The following is a 21,338-nucleotide window of genomic DNA, read 5'->3' on the forward strand; positions in this document are numbered from 1 at the left end:
TAGGCCTGGATTCTGCAGCTCTGGTTTTCGCTCTTCTTGTAGCACAAGGAACATTAAAAAAGAGGTCCAGGTGAAATACAGGGATCACCAAAATTCTTTTTCTGCCTTTAAGGAATATCCATTTAGAAGCTACTTCTTCAGGATGTTTTTTTAACGAATTTAATCTTTATTATATTTGTTTCATTACCATTTAGTCCCCCTGCACCTCCCTCCCCCCAGCAATCACCACACTGTTGTCCACGTCCATGAGTCCTTTTCCTTTTTGCTCAATCCCTCCACCTCCTAACTCCCCCGCCCACTAGCTGTCATCTGTTCTCCATCTATGACTCTCTGTTTTGCTTGTTCAGTTTGCTCATTAGATTCCACATATGACTAAAATTATATGGTGTTTGTCTTTCTCTGACTGGCTTATTTCAGAATATCTTTTAAAAACACTACTGATTTGTTCATAAAAAAATACATACAAAAATAATGGTGTGGTAAAAGACATATAGAATGGGTTATTCTTTCAGAGGTGAGGGAAATAGTCATTATTAAGTTGATTAAAATTAGGAGCATATTAGTGCAATCCGTTGTAACATGTGTACCATCAGAACACATTAGAATATAAATAGAAGTTAGACTCTTGGATGTCCTGTTTTTAGGAGGCCATTAACCACAGAGTTAGTTGACATTCCTTGAGTTGAAATTTCTTCCCCCCCGCCAACTTTATTGAGGTATAATTGACAAATAAAAATTGTAAGTAATTTGCCTTGGCCGGTGTGGCTCAGTGGATTGAGTGCTGGCCTACGAACCAAAGGGTCACTGGTTCAGTTTCCAGTCAGGGCACATGCTTGGGTTGCAGGTCAGGTCCCCAGTAGGGGGCGGTGCCAGAGGGAACCGCAGATTACTGTTCCTCTCCCTCCCTCTCTCCCTCCCTTCCCCTCTTTAAAAATAAGTCAATAAAATCTTTGAAAAAATTATAAATAATTTAAGGTGTACAATGTGCTATTTCAATTTATGTATACATTGTGAAATGATTACCACAATCAAACTAATTAACGTATCCACCACCTGACATAGCTACATTTGTGTACGTGCGTGGTGCAAACATTTAAGATCAACTCTCCTCCTCATAGATACCATGCTGTATGTGAGATCCAGAACTTATTCATCCTCATAAATAAAACTTTGCACCCTTTTACCAGTGTCCCCTCATGTTCCCGCACCCCAGCCCTTCTTTCTACCCTCTGCTTTTATGAATTCCACATCTAAGTGTGACCGTACAGCATTCGTCTTTCTATGTCTGGCTTATTTCACATACCATAATGTCTCCCACGTTCACACATGTTGTTGCATGGCAGAATTGCTTTTTTTTGAAAGATTGAATAATATCCCACTATATACCCCATCCCACAGATTCTTTATGCATTCACCATCAGCGGACACTTACGCTGCTTCCCTGTGTTAACTACTGTGAATAATGCTGTAATGAACGTGGGAGTACAGCTATTGCTTCAAGATACTGATTTCATTTTTTTCATAAATACCCAGAAGTGGGATTGTGGGGTGATATGGTAGTTCTATTTTTAATTTTTTGAGGAACCTCTATACTGTTCCTCAGGTGGCTTCATCAGTTTACATTTCTGCAAACAGTGCACAAGGGTTTCCTTTTCTCTTACAAGAGTCTTGTCTTTCTGAGAATAGCCATCCTAACAGATAGGAGGTGATATCTCATTGTGGTTTTGGCATGTCTTTCCCAGATGATTAGTTATGTTGAACACTTTTTAATATGCCTCTTGGTCATTTGTATGCCTTCTTTTGAAAAATGTCTATTCAGGTCCTCAGCCAATTTTTAATCAGGTTTTTTTTTTCTGTGTTTTGTTTTGCTATTGAGTTGAGTTCTGTATATATTTTGGGTATTATGCCCTTATTAGATACATGATTTGCAAATATTTTCTCCCCTTCCTAGGTTGCCTTTTCACCCTGCTGATTGTTTCATATGCTGGGCTGTTTATTTTGATGCAACCCCACTTGTCTGTTTTTGCTTTTGTTTCCTGAGCTTTTGACGTCCTATCTGAGGAAACTGTTGCTCAACCAATGTCAAGGAGCTTTCCACCCATGTTTTCTTCTAGTAGGTATATGGTTTCAGGTCTTATGTGGAAGTCTTGAAGTCATCTTGAGTTGATTTTTGTACATGGTGTGAGGTAAGGATACAATTTCATTCTGCATGTGGATATCCAGTTTTACTCACACCATTTATTGAAGAGACTCTCCCCATTGTGTGTTCTTGGCGCCCTTGTCAAAGATTAGTTGACCGTAGTAGATGTGTGAATTTATTTCGAGATTCTATCCTGTTCTATTGATCTGCACTGTCAGATCTTTATGCCAGTATCAAACTATTTTGATTACTGTAGTTTTAGAATTTATTTTGAGATCAGGAAGTATGATGCAGTTTGAAAATAGGAAGTATGAGTTGTAATTTCTTATCAAGGAGGAGAGGAGAGTGAAACATATGCTCTGAAAGTAAATATAAAATGCTTTTTATTAATTTCTTTTTCTTTTTTTTTTTTGCAAAATTGACTTTAGAAGTAAATAAGTGCATAGACACATTTAGTGACAGTCGTTGGCAAGGGTACTGGCCTTACAACTTGCCTAAACTATACCAGGCCCTGCGCTGGCTCTCAGCATTCTTAATCGCAACAAATTCTTGTGATCGCATCGCAAGTTAGCTCTGACTATCCTGTTTTACGGACTAAAGGAACTGCGGATCAGAGAGGTGAAGTAGCTCATGAGCCCACGCTGAACTCGGGCTTTTGCACTGCTCGCCTGGCCTATTGTATGGTTCTTTCTGTTGAAAAGTGACCATGTGGTATATTATATTTAGTCTTAAGAATTTCTAGTAATCTTTGTCTTTTATTAGCAGAAAGTATGGGATGTTTGATAAAATATGAAAAAACAGGAATATAATTGTTTTTATAAATAGGAAATCTGTGATATACAAATTAAGCCTTCACATAGACCTTTGAATGCATGATCTGTTCTTGTGAATCTCTTGAGGCTTGCAGCCCTCAGCCTTATGCATCTAGAGGACTTAGCCGAGATCCATACTACATGTCATCACAGAAACATAAGATTTCAGAGTGGAAAGAGCTTTACAGATAGTTCAGCTTTCCCTTTTGCCAGGAGGGAACAAAGTCCAATTGGTTTTAGTGACCAGTCCTAGCACCCTGCCCAGCACAGCGCTAGCCCTGTGAGGTGGTCGAGCCGACCTGGTCCCGTGTCTCAGTTCTGCCCAGGAAGTGGGGCTCCCAGAGCTGCGGTTGTCTTGTGCTGGCTGGGTTTGGTTCCTGTGGCTTCTGCAGACTTCCTGCTCTTGTCGCTTGCCTTGGATGGCTCCTGATTGGGTCCGCTTTTGTTTTTTGTAAGTTTCCAGAATGACCCAGGAAGACAGAAAAACACTCAATTTGCACAATTCCATGAGGGTAGGGTGCCGAGGTATTTGCCAAAACTATTTAATTGACTCTATCCTGACCTGTGAAATGTTGGCATTTGATATTTTTATAATTCTTGATTTAAAGTTCCCCACATGGAAACTGAAAGTCAGGCTGTGTATTTGGTGCTATGTAAAGTGGCATGAAACTGAAGTAGATCATTCTCCATAAGGGAAGAGCACAACACAAGGGTGCCAGGAGCCCCAGCCTTTATCCTGGGTTAACCGTGCACTTGCTCACGGGCCTTTGGAGTGTGTCCGCCCACTGTGTGCAGACTCAGGGTGCACGGGAACTTCCACTCCTCCCTCCCTCACCTCCGGTGGTTACCTTTAGCTTGGTGACTCCAAGAGGTAGAAAATCTGTAAGGAAAATAGCTGATTTTAAAAATCTCCCTCCATGAGTCCCTTAGCTTTTAGTCTTTAAAACTCAATGCTGATCATTTATAATGAACACAATTAATAGTAATTTACACAATATGCCACATAAGTTACAGGGCCTAGTAGAGAATTAAAAGGACCCCTTGTTCAGAACTTACTAAGCATTGTGCAATGGTGACAGCAAGTCACTAAACCAAGTGCAGCGTGCACTCGGTGTGAGCCCTGTGGACCTGCACAGGCAGCCCTGCAAGCTAGCGCCCCGGTCATTTGGAACGTGGCTGTGACTTGCGGTGTGCCGTGCTGGGCAGCAGGGTTATAATGACAAACAGGGCAGAGCTGTCCTTGCCTTCAAGGAATGTGCCATCACGTGGTGTAGATACCTATTAAATAAATAATCTTGATGACGAATCCACTAATGGCAGTTGGACAGGTGCTGAGAAGGGCAAGTACAAGAGTCTGTGGGAGGGACACGTGACTCAGAACCTCACCTTGACGGAGTCTTCTCCGCTAGTTTTTAACTTTAATACGTTTTTTGTTATGCAGTGTGCAATTTCTTTTCTCTCCTTTCCAGCCATACATAGAAGAAATTTGTGAAAGTCTTCGAGGCAACATCTTCCAAAAATTTATGGAAAGGTACGAAACTTTTATATATATATAAAATTTTTTTTTATTGAGATACATTTGACGTAACATTATATCACAGTATTAGTATATATATAAAATCTTGTACTGTGTAGGTGTACCTCATTTAACGCAATAAATGCTGTCCTTAAAATGTGTACTAATTTATTCATGTACCAGGTATTTATTGACCATGTGCTGTGTGCTAGGCTTTGTGTAAGCCTATTTCCTCTATACGTCACAGTATAATTTTGATTTGCATAGTCCCTTTGACTTTTTAGTTCTTTAGCTTCAAAATCGTCTAAAATTTGAACAGGCTAGGGAACCTCAATATTAAAAGTATCTCACTGGGACACCTTTACTAATGCAAGCACAACTCTATAATTCATCTAATTTGTTTGGCCTTTGAAATCATGTCCCTCAAAGTCGGACAAGCCTGTGTGCTTGATTTTCGTAGAATTTGAAGGGTAGAGGCACATGTATATCTGTGATCCTAAATATCATTAATATACCTAATGAATATTGCCCCTTTGGATTACTCAAGCTATAGAGGAGTATGTTAGTGATGAAAACTCTGAAACACTTCAGTGACATCTACTTATAAAAGCGTTCAGCTCATCTGCGTTTCAGATGCCAGCAGTCAGCTTCCCCGTTGGGAGTACTGGCCTGTGAGAACGCACTTTTTAAAACCCAATCTGCATGCACCCTGACTGCGCTTTTCTCCGCAAACCCGGCTGCGTTCTCGACAATCGACAGGATGATTGTGGCGGCTCCTTGCTGGAGCTGCTTGCAGCTGGTCCGTAATTGCCCTTTAAGAACAAATGCTGCTTCATCACAGATTTTTTTTTCCCCCTCTACATGTTCTCAACTGATTTAGAGAAAAACAAACTTGTGTTGTGGTTCTACTAGAGTTCAAGAGATAATTTTATCCTGGAGCGAGTCAGTACTTGGGAAACTAATATGCACACAAATGATTACACGTTTTGGAGCGGGAGTGGAAACTGGGCCAAGAAGCAGCAGAGTCCACGGAGGGGATGGGTTGCTGGCTCAGGGCTGACTCCGTTGCTGTTGGCTCTCAAATCTGACCTTTCCCAAGTCTGGGTCAACCCAGCATTTTCGTGAACCTTGGGGACAGGGGAGAGGTGGGGATGGCAATTTAAATTGGGGAGGAGGCTTGGCCTGCGTGGTCATTTTCTCCTACCCATTGAGCCAGTTACTGTGACAGGAAGTACGAGCGAAGCTATTTTATATAACAGATTATTTTGAGAGTCAGTTTGTTCATTTGTATACCTTTTGGGGTGCTTTTTTAGGTCAATACATTCTCAGATTAGTATTAAAAAAACCTGTTGTCAGACTGAGAGTTTGGAGCCTGGGCTTTGAAAAGCACAGACATTCCATAAATAGAGCCTTGTAGCCTTACTGTCCTCGGGATCGGCCACACTCCGTGGGGGCCCCGGCTCAGGCCACAGCGCGGCGCGACAATAAAGGGGAAGTCTTGCGCAGTGCGAGGGCTCCTCTTCTCGCCTCCCGCCGAGGCCCAGCACGGACCCAGGGCCACGTTCCAGGCAGGGCTCCAGGCAGGCGGACAGGACCCGTGGGGAGGCCTTCCCTTTTCTGGGCCAGAGGCTGCGGCCGTGCTCCGGCAGCGGGCGTCCTCTGCTCAGCAGCCTCACTCCCAGGGGGGCGTTGGAGGTGAAACCGCGTACTCTCCATGTCCCACCCCTCCCCACGCTCCTCTTGGCCAGCTGGGCACTTCCCTTTCCCTGGCTGTTAACTCTCCGCAGCTAGTTGGTGAAGCCAGCACCACCCCCTGGTGCCAGCCTGGCGTGCAGGGTGAGAAAAGAGGACGGGCTGGCCCGGCACACCACGCAGGCTCGGAGCAGCCCGCGGGCCATCACTACAGGGTATGCTCGGTGCGGCTTTGCCTTTTGCTCTCACCATACTTAAAAAACTGTATGAAATCTCAAAATACAATTTTATTGTACCACCCTCACAGAGATGTTAGGAGGATCAAGGAAACACTGGTTAGAAGTTATTTTGGATTCAGTGGAAAAAGATACTATGTAATTACAAAGAGTTCTTCCACTTTTGATTTTCAATGTGATTATTAGCCTCAGAAATATTTTTAAGAGATCCTTAGAATGCGTGTTAGATAAAGTTCCCAGGAAACTGAGAGATTTGGATGCCTTAGGGCGTTTTATTGTAATGCTGATAATACCTCTACTCGTATTTTATAAGAACGTTAATTAAAAAGTAATCAAAAGAATGTATTTATTAAATAGATATCTTTCTTACTTTATGGATGAAAGAACACTTGCCAGACAGCTGAGCCCGCTGAGAGTGTAGCACCTCACTGCAGTATGAGTGTTCTGATCCTAGTCCGAGGGTTCCCCTCCTACACTGTTTGTATCTTTGGAGGCAGGACTTGGTCTGGGTGCAGGTTCTTTTCCACCCGTTCGTACTGGGTGACCTCGGGCCAGCCCTGGTCTCGGCTGTAAAATGGGAATCGACAGTACCTGCCTGTAGAGTTGCTGGGTTGAGTAAGTGAGCCTGTAGAGCCTGAGACATTGGAGCGTTTGCCACTCTTATTGGTAAACATTAATTTTATTTTTTGGTCATTTAGCGCGGCATGGTCCCGGACTGTAGCCGTAGGTGGCTGCTGAGCACTGGAACTGTGATTGGTCTGAATTAACATGGGCAGTAAGTGCAAATGCACACCAGGTTCCAAAGGCTTCTAGAAAAACAAGAATGTAGAATTCCTCATTAATAACTTCATATTGATGACATATGATGAAATGATAAGTTTTGATCTATTGGAGTGAAATCAAATATATTATTAAAATTAAATCACATACGAGGCTTGTGTTGTCCTTAAGTTGAACGTTGCTGATTAAGAGCGAGATCCCCAGTAGCACATGACAGGTAAAGAAGAAACACAGTACCTTTCATTTGAATCCTAAAATAAAGCCAAAACGTGAAAAAATATTTAACTCTATTTCTCTATAGAAGAAGGAAAACAAGAAATGCGATTCCAGCTCGTCTTAAAGCATTATCCTCTAGATCCAGTTAATTTGATATTTAACTCTTCAGTAATCATTTCTGTTCTTTTTTAGTGACAAGTTCACTAGATTTTGTCAGTGGAAAAACGTAGAATTAAACATCCATGTGAGTATCATCTTTTCCTTTCTTTTTTTCTTTTTTTAAATAAAAACCTCCCTCTGGCTTCGCTGCGTGAGAAAATACTTGGTTCTGGAGCCTTCTCCCCAGGGTGACAGGCTGCCGGAGCAGATGTGCTCACGGCCTTTCGTACAGAAGAGCCATCCCCCCGTCCCCAGCTGTAAACAAGTTGAATTTTAATTCTCTTTTTTCGTATTCCTATAGGAATGTGTTTATTGATTTAAGAAAGGATATTTTAAGCAGTCGTTGACCCTGTAACAGAAATAGTAGTGAAATTCAAGTCTCCATAACATAATTCCCGCATGCCTTTGTCTTTTGCCATCCTGGTAAATTTCTTTTTCTTTTCCTTATTAGTAGGTGTACTCATGTAATAAAAATGATGACATCTTTTTTTAGACCAAAGTTTCATATTCTTTTTGTTTCAAGAATGCTAAAAGCAGCCCTCAAACCCTGGCGGCCTTCCAGCCTGTGTTTCCCTGGTGCTGCATCTTGTTTTGGCGTCAGTAATTCCAGGCCACAGGCTTGCTCTCTCTGCTTCGCGTTTAGAACGTGCATTTCTTTGTAGGGCCTCTCCGACCTGCTCCCTCCTGCTCTCCCTCCACAGAGGCTTGCAATTGGGAAAAATAAGTTATCAACTGGATTCTTTTTTTTTTTTTTTTCCAGTTTTTTACTTAAATGGTCCTGTTGGAAGAGGAGTTGGTTTTTGTTGATCTATTTTTTTAAGCTCCCCTTTCCATCACATTGCCTGGCGAGAGGCAATAGCACACATTTTGAAAAAATCCCTTTTGTCTGCCGTCGACCTTCCTCATGCCCATACCCGATGTCCTCATGTCCTATGTCCTCTCAGCACCACGCGTGAAGCCCGTGGGCTGGATGCCCCTACCCCGCTGCAGGCATGAAGTTTTAAGGGGTGCTTAAGAGAGAACCTTCAGAAATCTGACCCTTCATTGCCAGGGTGTGTAAACGAGTAGGCATTTGCTGTTGTCCAACGGCCTCTTCCCGTTACCGTAGGATTGTCTATCTGCCTCTGCACCGTCTAGCGCTATTAAAACTCTGTATGCAGCAGGGCCTTACTGAGCTAGTATTAACAAGAGGAAAGTGCTTATGAATAAAGGCTCTTTATGTCCTGTGCTCACACTTAGCCTTGTTTCATGCTCACATGCCCAGCACGAGTCCTCTCTATTCACTGATGTTATCGATTAAAAATTCACATGGCCAGCATCTGTTGGGTGTTCTGATCATATGGCTCCCTGTGAGGAAGACACAGAGGCCCTCGCCGTGGACTGATTTTTCCGCCACGTCAGGTCCTGGAAGTGCTGAGTTGTTTCCAGACTGGAGGCTCCAGAGTAGCTGAAGTTGCTTTTCATTTTGACTGGAAATTTCACAGTCACTTGTCTTCAAGGGATGTGCCTTGTCGTCTGAGATTTATGAGATTGGAAAAGCAATCAAACATGGCTCCCACTTTGTTATCTTCCCATGTGCCTCCGTGTTGTACGTTTTGGGGGGTGGAGCAGGAGGGGGGTCTGGAGGATCTGGCCGCCGTGTGTAGCGCCTCTCTCTGGGTCAGGGGTCAGTCCAGGAAGCGGCAGCTCCCTCCGTCAGAGCTGCCGTTCCAATAACTTGTGTATGTTTCGCGCGGGTAAAAAAATCTTTACAACATAATTTTCATGCAGTTGTATGTTTCCATTTTGTATTTTGAATTCCCAGTTGACCATGAACGATTTCAGCGTACACAGGATCATTGGACGGGGAGGCTTTGGCGAAGTGTACGGCTGCAGGAAAGCAGACACTGGGAAAATGTGAGTTTTCGATACTTAGGCATTTTTCTGGGACTACTAAGAGGATTTTATGCTTGGATCCAAAGAAAATCCCTGCATAGATTTTTGGAAGCCCAGGACCTTGCTCTCAAAGTTACGTAGCTCAGAAAGAAGTAGACACTCTCTTCTAAATAATAAGCCACCTGTGATTTGGCATGTGCAGTTTGGAGCGTTCCAGGGGGCGTGGCTCTCACAGGTGAGCAGCTGGGTGCTGGTTCGGGGGGCAGATGCCCTGCTGCAGGGGTCAGGATCATGGGCTCTATCACATACCTGCCACTTGACTCACGGCGGTTGATGTGAGGCAAGTGCACGTGAGCTCGGCGTTAGGGTCTTGTAGGAAGTAAATGGTGGGGTTCTGAAGTGTGGGGAAAATTTCTGTTAATATAGAAACAGTTTAAGTGAACGTATTTCTGAAGACAAAAGAAGATGGAAACGTATGATTTGTTAGACCCAGACCCACACGTTTGGCTAAGTGACAGACATGACAGAGCAGTGGGCAAGGTGGGACAGTCTGTGAGATCGGGTTATAAAACCACCGAGTTGGTGTGAGAGGGAGTCATCACGGTCACCTAACTCAGCGCCTGCCAGCCCTGCTGCCGCCCCAGCATCGCCTGTAGGGTTGCCACGCAGCCTGTGCCCGAGTCTGTCCTGGCCCAGTAGTTGGCATGTTTCTTATTATGTGGGGGCTGAAATCTACCTTCACTGATTTGTGCCCATTGCTCTTCTTTCTGTTCTGGGACACTGTGCAGGGTGAGCCCAATGCCTGGCACCCAGGTGTCTGAAGGCTGGGGTCCGGCGTGACGGGGTAGCGTAGGCATCCGGAGTGTGGGCCCCCCGTGTCACACGGCTAGATCAGCTTCCTCACTTTCTTTCTGGCTCAGGCAAAGTGTGTGCCCCTTGGAGCCTTCCTATTCTAGTTTGTGAAGCAGAGATTTTTTTAAAAAGTACCTGCCTTATTGTGAGAATTGAATGTGATAATACATGGTAAAAACAGAGTCCTATTAGGAAAACGTTCTTCCTGCATCTGAGCTCACCCCCATGGGCCGTTTGATCCCAAATGATGTATTTGTCCTTTACTACATTTCACTAAACTTACCAGTTTTACTTCATCGTGGCAGCTTGTTGAGGTATTTACACAGCCCCTGCCTGAGGAGTGGTGGTTATGTGCCCCGTTGCGGGGAGGGAAGTTGATTTTTTTTTCCTTAATACATTTAATAAAATTTTTGCATGACACTTTGGTGCCAATTGGCTTCTTTTAAACACTGCCCAAGTCTTTAGAAACTTTCCCCAGTATGATATATCTTGTTTAAATCAGTCTAGGTATATTTCCAGTGTTGATTTTTCAATAATGTTTGTTTCTAGGTATGCAATGAAATGCTTAGATAAAAAGAGGATCAAGATGAAACAAGGAGAAACATTAGCCTTAAATGAAAGGATTATGTTGTCGCTTGTCAGTACAGGAGTAAGTATTGAATTTCGAACATTGCCCTTTTTTTTTTTTTTTAATTTCCTTGTTTGTTTGATATCAGGACAATGTATTTAAAATGCAGACATTTTCTTGTGACTTGGGGGCTTGCCAGTCCTTGGGTGGGTTAGAATTTATAGCAAGGAACAGTAGCACTGAGATAATATTGTGTACAGTTTGGACATTATCTCTGCTTAATTTTGGAGATAGGAAAGTACTATAACCATCACTATGAACACCCATGACTTTGCCCTTTAGTGCTTATTTATGATTAACTTCTTTGTGAAAGATGGTTGGAGAAAAGGCAGGGAAGTAATCGTAACAACAGCAGGTACAGTGAAGAACCGACTGCGTGGCTGGGAAGCACTAACCCCAGGGAGAAGTAAGGGGATGTCGCCGGCATCCTTCACGCACACGGAGGAAGTGACGGCGGTTGCTCAACCCAGAACCGTCCCTGTGCCATTGTCTCCAGTCAGTGTTTCTTTGAAGGTGACCTTATCTTCTCAGCACTCGCCACTTTTTACCTGCTGTGGACTTTGGTCCTTTCCATTTCCAGGACTGCCCGCCTGCCTGTTGGACATTTTATTTGTACATCAAGCCAGTGTGTTTAGCTCAGCATGTGTAGAAACACGCTTTGACCCGGTATCTCCTTGCAAAAAAGTGTTCCATCCTGGTTTTTTTTTTTTCTTTCTGTTAATGGTGTTCCCACGATGAAAGCCTTGGCTTTTCTTTATTTTGATAGATGTATGTAAAGACACATCCAGAAAAACGCACGGTCCCGGAAACCGGGGCGTGCCTGTGGGCACCTGCAGGCCTGGCACCCGTGTTCGGGGAGGTCAGGGAGTCGGGGGCGAGGGGGCAAGGGAAGCGGTGGGCCTGGAGCGGCCAGACCCAGGCTGTGCAGCTCACATGTGAATTTAACGTCAGACACCAGGCCGCAAAGGTTTATATGCAGTGAGTCGTGTGGTGGTGGGGGCGGGGGAGGGGGGGGGCGACCTCCACGTATCATGGCAGGGCTCTAAATAAGGCCATCTTCACCCAAAGGGTTTGAAACAATCAAGCCTTAATGGCGAATCAAAGAGTCTCTTCCGTTGAACAGGCAAGGAGCCGGGGCCCCAGGAGGTTTGTTTCCTTCCCCGGAGTCTCTGGCTTCCCTGGCGCGCTCCCCTGGTTCCTTTCTCGCCATTCCTTTATGGGCCCCGTGTTTCTGGTCTATCACCTAGGCTTATTGCATTGCGGTTAATGTTATTCTAGCATTAGTTTTAATGGTTCTAGAAGGGCTATCTGCTATTGAAGCAAAAGAATGTCATAATTTAGCTCGACTCTAACAAGTGGAAATTCCATAGCTATAAATAATTCCTAGTTACGCGCCTCTGCCTCCCAGCATGTGGACACTAAGCACTTCAGATAAGAGTTACTGGCCTGTGCGCACGACCAAGTTTCCAGCTAATGAGAGTGGAAACTGAGCAGCCTGCTCCCTGGAGTGAAATCAGCGCGCATGGTACCAGCTTCTGATTTCTACTGGAAATGCCTTTGTCTTAAATTTCACACAGGGAAGTGCGCCTACTGCAGAGTGTCAGTGATTATGAAAGTGTTAATTTTTAATGCGTTATCTCAAAGCCTTGGATATTCATTCTCAAGAAGGCCTGTGGAAAACAGTTGTTGGTGTTGGCAGAATATTCATACAATTTTTGTGTAGCGATTTGACATTTATTCAGCTAAGGGGGAATGTGGTTAAGTAGCTGTACAGTTCCTCACCAGTCTCCCCCCTCAGGGGATAAATGAAAAGCTGGGGTTCTATTGGTCTGCTGCTTTGAACTAATTTAAAGGAATCATTTATATTTTTATTCAAATACCAAAACTTTATTTTTATTTCACATATAAAATTTAACCAAAAGAGTTGTAATAAAATCATTTGGCATTGTTTTTGCTAATCAGAGGCTACTTTTTATAGGTTTTTAGTAATCTTCAGCTTAAGATTGCCTCAGGAGGCTAAACTTTAAATCAGCCTTTATCCACATGATGTGCCGGGGTACAGCTATGATTCTAAACTGCAGTCAGTCATCATAGGGGTTTTGGTTTGTTTGGTTTTTTTCCTACTGGAAGTGTTTTGTTTTGTTTTTTTTCCCTTTCAATCTCACATGGAATGTTTCATGCCTCATCCCTCAAAGAGGCAGCAGGAAGTGCGTTTGCCAGTTTCATCCTGTAATTCGTGCGTAGTAACAACGACACTCCCGTTTGAGGAGCGGAGTAAGTGTGGCCGTGGCTGGGGAGGGCAGTTGGCACCTTCTCTGCCTAAGTCCCGTAGGGGTCGGTTGTGCCTTGAAGCACAGTCGAGGGCCTTGACCGTGCCAGACACTGTGCTGTGTGGTGGGGGTCCCACGACTTGCCTTTGCTCCTTGCTCTTGCCCAGCTGCACATAGAATAAGAGCAGGTGATAGTATTCAGATCGTCTCAGAAGTGTATACGTAATTGGAACACACAGCAAGAGCTGTGGAAGGTGGGCACGCAGTGCTGGGAAGGCACTTACCAGGGCAGAGATGTTGTGCTCTGTGATCCCGAGCGCTCCTGTGAAGTCACAGCAGGTGCCAGCGCGTGTCTGGTCCTGAGCGCAGAGCGTTTGGGGACCTGAGAGAAGGCCGCAGGGCTGGGGTCAGACGCGATGGGGTGAGCAGCGCAAGATGAAGCTGGAGAGAGAAGCGGACACAGGCCAGGCCGGACCACACCGTGCGGAGCTCTCTGGGCCAACACTGAGGATTTAAAAACCTGGCAGCAGTTGAAAACAGCGTGTGTTGGGGGGAAGGTAGCATGATAAGCCTCGCCGATTGAGGAGACCCCTCTGACTGCAAAATGGAGAAGTTTCTCATGGAAACCCTTCACGGTCGGTCTGATCACAGATTTATACAGAGTTGCTGCAAAATGCAAGCCATTTTGCTCTGTCCCAGTAGGAAATCAAAGACAGTTCTTTGCAGAGGAACTTTATTTAAGGACGTACCCCTAAAAATTCACCAGTTCTTACTGACCTTTATTTGTAAGCAAGGCAGAGCACCTTCACGGTAACTGTCTTTGGAACTGTGTCAGCGCCACTCATTCACATGCTGCCTGTTTGTTCTTGTTGGTTGGGATTTGGTTCTTTGTGCCCCGGAGTCCACAGGGGACGCCCTGTGGTGTCTGCCGAGCCCCTGAGAGGCAGCACGGCAGTCGGGGAGTTCTGGAGAGGAAGCCACATCACCTTCCTTTAGCCAAGGTTTGATTTTGCATCGCTGTGGCAATCTTGCTTCTAGATGCAGCCTGGCGTAGAAGAACTCTGGAGAGGATCCAGAGGCTTGGGGTTTGCATGCTCGCCAGCCACCGAGTTTCTTTGTGACCTCAGACAAGTCATTTCCCTTTTGGGAGGTTTTAGTTTCCTTATCTTTAAAATAAAGAAGTTGAGCCAGGTAGTTAGTTTGTTTTTTTTTAAAGGGCCCTTTCTATTCAGATAGCCTTTGATTCTAAATCTACAGTTCACGCCCCTCCTTAATAGCATAATTTCTTAAGTATACTGTAACCTTTGGACGTTTTCTCAGTGCTGTCATTAAAAAGGTCGTGTGCTGTCGTGTTCGGAAACACCTCCGGGCAGGGGTTCCGTGTCCCCTCGGTGAAGTGAGTGCAGGTGCTGTCTCAAGCTAGGAAAGACCGTGGCTTTACTAAGTTCTGGGTCCACCCACTTCTCTGTCCTGCAGATGAATTGCTCATCAGATCAAAAACTAGAATATGTGGGAAGCCCCATGTAGGAAGGAGCAGAATGAGTGAAATGCGGGTGGGCTCCAAGTGGGATGGTGCCCAAGGGTCCACCCAAGGGTCACATGGTTTTTAACGAAAAAATGATAGTATCTTTATTTTCCTATTCAAAACAAAATAGGTTTTGAAGACTCATAGATGGAGAGCAGATGACAGCTAGTGGGGTGGGGGAGGTTGGGGGGGAGGGGTTGAGCCAAAAAGGAAAAAGGACTCAAGGACGTGGACAACAGTGTGGTGGTTGCTGGGGGGAGGGAGGTGTAAGGGACTAAATGGTAATGGGAAAAAAATTACAGTAAAGATTTAAAACAAGGCCCCGATTTTGAAATCAGGAAGCACTAATAGTGTCTCAGTAGAACTCTAAGGGACACTAGGTAACCACAAAATGAATTTTGAAATTCATTCTGAAGTAATTTCCTCCAGAAGATTTGTGGAGGCTGAGTTCGGGTTTATGAATCAGTAGCCTTTAGGAATCTGTGAACTCAAATTTACCTGAATGTCCTTAATACAAGAGGTTTGAACATTGTGAATTCTGTTTACAGGTTATTACTATTACAGAAGTGGATGTAGATCCTCTAGGCCATTTTTTTTTTTTTTTTTTTTTGGATCAGTTGAGCAGCAAGTATTCACTGTACATAAAGAATCTAAACAGACCTCGGTGTAGGTCTCACATGGCACTGATGAGCTTTCACAAGGGGACCCCTGCGTGTGTGTATCCAGCAGCAGATCACGGGGTAGAAAGGTCCCAGAGTCCCGGGAGTCTCCGTGTACAGCCCTTCAGCCGCCTGCCCTACGCCCAAACTAACTGCCACCCTGCTTTCCAACACCGCCGTCCAGCTTTGCCCATGTTTGAGCTTTATATAAATGTTCTTTTTTGCGTCTGGCTCCTCCACTCAGTGTTGCTTGTGGCACTCATCTGTGTCATTGCGCATGGCCATAGTGCATTCTGTGGCTAAATACAGGGGTCAGCAAGCTATGTATAGACCTGTGGACAAAATAAGACCGGCTTGTGGCCTTATTTTGTACAGCCCATGAACTAAGAATGGTGCTGATGTTTTTAAAGGATTATAGAGGAAATAAGCAAAGAATGTATGACAGGGACTGTAGGGGGCCTGAAGAGCCTAAAATATTTATTCTCTGGCCCTCTGTAGAAAAACCGTGCTGACCCTTGTTCTCTGGCATTCCACTGCTTAAGCAAACCACAGTCCGGGTATCCGTGCCAACGTGGTTGGCATTTGGGAGATCTGGTTCGGGCTGTTCTGAGTAGTGTTGTGAGGAACGGTCCCGTGCAGCCCTTGGGTGCGCGTGAGCGCCGTGCCCGTGCGGTGGACGGCCTGGGGTGGAGGTGCTGGTCACAGAGTTTGCAGGCGGCGCTCAGCTGTGGCAGACACGGGCCACCAGCTTGTGAAAGAGGTGGTGTTCCGCTGTCCACTAGCAGCCATGTAGGACTCCATTTAGTCCGTACCTTTCCGACACTTGGCATTGCCAGGCTTTTTAATTTGAGTCAGTGCTTGTGCGTTCATGTGATGGCACATTGTGATTTTTAATTTGCATTTATTTCTTTGGGGACAGCTGAGGTTATTAGCTTCTGTTCATAAGCCTGTGGGCCATTTGCTAGCCTCTTATGTAAAATGCCCATGTAGTTACTATTATTATTATTTGCCATTTTTGTGTTGGGTTGATTGCTTTTTTTCTTTGTTGATTGATAGGCATTCTCTATATATTCTAAATAAGAGTCCTTATTGAGTTTATGGATTACACATATTTTCTCCCATTCTGTGACTTGCCTTTTTACTCTCTTAACAGTGTCTTCTGAAGAACGGAAGTTCTCCGTTTGGTTTTGGTCCAGTTTATCAATGTTTTCTTGTTAGTGCTTTTTTGTGGCCCATTGAAGACGTCGTTACTTAACCTAAGGTCATGAAGATACTCTCTTGTTTTCTTCTAGAAGCTTTATTGTTTTACCTGTAAACCTGTATCTACCTAGAGTAGGCGTCAGGTGCGGTGAGGTAGTGGTGATCCCATTTCATTGCACAGAAATCCAGTTGCAGCACCACTGATGGAAAAGGTCATCTTTCCCTGTCCCCTGTTGTGTCACTTTATCACAAATGACCATTTATGTGTGGGTCTATTTCAGGATCCTCTGTTCTATTCCATTGCCTGTTTGTGTGTCCTTGGTTTCATACCACGCTTTCTGAATTACTGTTGCTTTGTAATAAGCCTTGTTTCCTAGCACTGTGAGTTTTCCAGCTTTGTTTTTCTGTCTCCATTACCACATAAATTTTAGAATCAGTTTGTCAATTTCCATTTGAATTAAGATTGCATGGAATCTGTAGATTAATTTGGGGAAAATTGACATAGATACAACTGAGTTATTCAGTCCCTGACCCTGGTATATTTTTTTTCACTTTCAAAAGCTAATTTAATTTTACTTTTGTTCTCAGTGTTTCAAGGCAATAACACAGATAACACCTCACCCCCTGTGGTATGGTTGTTCCAGCTTTAGAAGCGAAGACTGAAATGGAAATCTGACCTACCAAAACCAAACTGCAGACCAAAAAAAGACTAGTGAGGCAGTAATACTTGTCTGTAGAATCTGAGTCTTCTGAAGTTGTAGATAGAAGAGTCATGACTGAGTGCGGTGAGAGAGGACCTTCAAGTTCATCTGCCCCGTCCCGCGATGCTGTGACTCTGTGCGTTCTCTCCTGGAGCCAGACTCATTGCGCCGTGCCTGTTAAAGTCACCGCGCAGGGGTCTGTGCTCAATGACAGGGCGGTGGCGTGGGTGCAGCAGCTTCGTCGATGACGTTTGGTGGTAGATGTGCTTTTCAGGGAAGCGTTTGCTTTTCTTACCCCTTTTTGTTTCCTCTCACTCTAGGATTGTCCTTTCATTGTCTGTATGACCTACGCCTTCCATACGCCAGATAAACTCTGCTTCATCTTGGACCTGATGAACGGTAAGTGCACCGAGGGGCCCTGCTGTGGCGCCAAACCGTGGCTGGCAGCGCAGGCTCTTGGGGCCCTTTGGACGATTAGTTTCTTCCTGAAGATTTGAGGAAACGATTGACTCTCTGATTTTTAGTTAAAATTCATTTTAAAATGTTGGCCATGGATTGCCCTGGCCCTCCCAGTCTTTCCCCAGGACGTGGCATTTTCTAGGAAAGATTTTCATAAAATGCATACAGTGAAACTTGATTTTCTGGAATACAGCTGGCCCAGATCTGTAATTAGCTTGTTTTCTCACCCTCAAACTTTTAGGAATGAAATGTCTCATAAGAATGTAAGTTAAATGTATTTAAAAACCAACTATGAAGGATTTTAGCCCAATTTTCTGTACCTTTAGTCCAGATCAACTATACACCACTCATCTTTTAAACTATGAATGAATGATAACCCTTAGGATGCCAAGAAAGTGTTAGTTCGAAAGCTTCTACTACTAGAAAGTGACATTGTATATACTGAAAGTATTTTTAGTAACGAGCTGAAATAAAAAGGCATGCAGTTCAACAAGTGAAGTTCCTTTTTTGAAGTTCATGTGAAGTTTTATTACGTTTTGGGTCTTTAAGACTAGATCTGTCCAACAGCATAAAGGAATTTCACAGACATACTAAAGAACAAAAGAAGCTAGACACACAGCAGCATGTATTCTATATGATGCTATTCATGTGACTGTCAGGACAGGCAAAACCAGTCGATGGTGAGAGACGTCAGCCTGGTGTTCCCTTTGCCTAAGAGGGGGCTGGGGCTTCGGCACCCACTGGGAGGGGCATGTGGGAGCCTTCGGGGCTGCTAGAGATAGATCTCTTCATCCTCCCCCGGCGCTGTTGGTTGCACAGGAATACGTGTATGTGAAAGGGAAGACAGAGTACTGACAAAGGCCAGGGCGGTAACGTTGGACACACAGTACCTTTTATAGATTCACAGAAGCTTTTCCCTTACAGTTTCTAAAAACATTCTCTTACCCAGTTAGTGGCGTTTTCTGACTTTGTAACTTTAGGCCATGTGATTATTTGCTTTTTCCAACATTTTATTATAAAAAATTTCATACATGTAACAAAGTTGAAAGAACTTTCCTGGGGACACTCGAATACTCCCAATCTGGATTTTACCAGTTAAAGGTTTTTACTGTATTTATTTACAGTAGTCTAGATATGGAAGCTCCTAAGTGTCCATCAGTAGACAAATGGATAAGGAAGACGTGGTACATAAATACAATTGAATGTTACTTGGCCATATAAAAGAATGAAACCTTACCATCTGTGATAACTTGGATGGACCTAGAGGGTATTTTGCTCACTGGAATAAGTTGAGAAAGACAAATACCATGTGATTTCACTTACATGTGGAATCTAAAAAGCAAAATGAACAAACAAAACAGAAACTCTGGTCGCCAGATGGGAGGAGGGAAGGGTGAAAAAGGTGCACAAATTAACAAATTGCCAGTAATGGAAACAGTCACGGGGATGTAAAGTATGGCATAGGAAGTATAATCAGTAATATTGTAATAACTATGTATTGTGTCAGATGAGTGTTAGATTTATCAAGATGATCACTTTGTAAGTTACATAAATGTCTAACCACTATGTTATATACTTGAAACTAATATAATATCATGTCAACTATAATTGAAAAATAAATTTAAAACTTACTGTATTTGCTTTATGAAATATCTATCAATATGACCAGTTTGTTTATTTTTTGTTCATAGAGCCCATTGCTAAGATAGCTATTGGATGGCTACATACAGGTTGATTCAGTTATTAGATAGGATTTAAATAATCCAAGTAGGAGAGCTACTCCTACCTGAGGGCATTTCTGGGAGCCGTGCTACCAGTCTGAATACAATGACTTTGTTCTATATTGTCCCAGCCATCGCTGCATTTAAGTCTTCTCAGTGTTTAAGTTTCTCTTTAATTTTTAATGTGTTTCGTCAAACTGCAGAAACCAAAGATAGGCATAGAGACAGAGAGGAATTTTTTTTACGTCCTAGCTATTTAGGATGGCAGTGCTTTTTGAATTAAATTCTGTGTCTCCGATTCCAGGGGGCGACTTGCACTATCACCTTTCGCAACACGGGGTGTTCTCTGAGAAGGAGATGCGCTTCTACGCCACCGAGATCATCCTGGGGCTGGAACACATGCACAATCGTTTTGTTGTGTACAGAGATCTGAAGGTAAGGCTGTGGGGCAGACTCACTGTTTTCTGGGTCTGCCAGGGGGAGTGTGGCCACGCCTTCAGGCACCCCCTGCGCTCTCCTTGTAGCCTGACGCTTTCCCCCCAAAGCGGCTGCCATCTATGTGGTGCCGGTCTCTTCCAGACTCTAAACTCTGACCTACTCGTCCCTGTCACCTCAGTGCTGGCTACTATGCCCGGGCAGCCCATACACTCATTCAGAAATTTTAATTGGTTAATTCAGGAAAAGCAGGGTAGGAGAGTTTTTTTGGTGGTGTTCATTTTCCAGTTAATTGTAACTCAGTTAATGTTCACTAAGCAACTGATTTCGTCCCGCGCCTGGGTTAGAACTGGGGATGTGCAGAGATAAGGAGCAGAGAACATGCGCTTCATGGGACTCACACTGGGGAACCAAGACAACAGAGTGGCTGAGTCCCAGCCTCTGTGTGGGAGGCGGTGGCCTGCAGAACGTGCCCCCTCCCTTCCGCCCCCACCAGGGTCAGAGCCGCGCTTCGTTTCAAGATCACCTTAAAAACCATGAACAGATCGATTTTTAGATCCCAGAGCTCCATAACCCCAATACACTATGCTTGGGCTTCTGTTCTTGTTTTCTGTAAAATCTCACTGGACTTTGAAGCAAGTAAATTAAAAAAATATAATAAATAGAAAATAAAGTAACAAAGAATGAAATCTCACCATTTGCGCCAACATGGATGGACCCGGGGAGTGTTAAGTGAAGTCACTGAGAGAAAGACAAACATAGAAGGATTTCATTTATACATGGAATCTAAACAAACAAACAAACAAAACAAATGAATAAACAGAAACAGACCCATAGATACAGAAGAACAAGCTGATGGTTGCTAAATTGGGGGATGCATAGAGGGGAATGAAATACATAAATAAATGAATTTTGAAAATCTCACTGGAGCTGAAAAGGTAAAATGAGCCTATTCCAAGTTTTTCCATTCCGGGCCACGCTGCTTGGCCCCAGGCGTGGGTTTGCGAGGGAGCGCGGGCGAGCTGCGGTGGTACCCCCTGGGCCCGCCGCAGGGGGGTTGGGGACACACAGGGACCGAGGCAGAAGGGGCCACGGCACAGTATAGAAGCGATTGTGCAGATAGAGAAATGTGTTGATGACAATGAGAAGAAAATGATAGGAGTGACAGTTTCCCGATGGGCTGCCGACACCCAGGGAGGCTGTGTTTGCCTCCTGGCTCAGGCTCCTTCTGAGGCGAACCACAGGCAGCCTGCGGACGCGTACACATGACGTTCTTTCCTCCAAGGGGCAGGCATGCTTTGATTTGCTTTTTATGGTTACCTTTGAGATGCTACAGTATTTTATTTTTGAGCATATTACCTTTTTCATGAAAAACTTTGTAAACTTAAATGCTGTCTTCAAAGTTAAAGAATTATTCCTGTAGTTTTCACATGAGAATAGAGAAGGAAAAAATGTGTTTTCA

At 44.1% G+C, this 21,338-nt stretch overlaps 1 protein-coding gene across 2 annotated transcripts in view; it reads left to right on the top strand.

Moving 5' to 3' along the window:
* GRK3 (G protein-coupled receptor kinase 3) overlaps positions 1 to 21,338 on the top strand; it is a 111,677-nt gene that overhangs the window by 64,340 nt on the left and 25,999 nt on the right. For both annotated transcript variants that reach the window (XM_054594049.1, XM_054594050.1), the window contains 6 exons: positions 4,422 to 4,483; positions 7,585 to 7,636; positions 9,356 to 9,447; positions 10,828 to 10,927; positions 17,582 to 17,660; positions 19,746 to 19,876. In XM_054594049.1, the coding sequence (XP_054450024.1) occupies positions 4,422 to 4,483; positions 7,585 to 7,636; positions 9,356 to 9,447; positions 10,828 to 10,927; positions 17,582 to 17,660; positions 19,746 to 19,876 (516 nt within the window). The remainder of the gene's footprint in view (positions 1 to 4,421; positions 4,484 to 7,584; positions 7,637 to 9,355; positions 9,448 to 10,827; positions 10,928 to 17,581; positions 17,661 to 19,745; positions 19,877 to 21,338) is intronic.

Source organism: Pteronotus mesoamericanus, unplaced genomic scaffold (genome assembly GCF_021234165.1).
Source record: "Pteronotus mesoamericanus isolate MK-2021 breed Mesoamerican mustached bat unplaced genomic scaffold, CSHL_Meso_final scaffold_507, whole genome shotgun sequence".
NCBI lineage: Eukaryota > Metazoa > Chordata > Mammalia > Chiroptera > Mormoopidae > Pteronotus > Pteronotus mesoamericanus.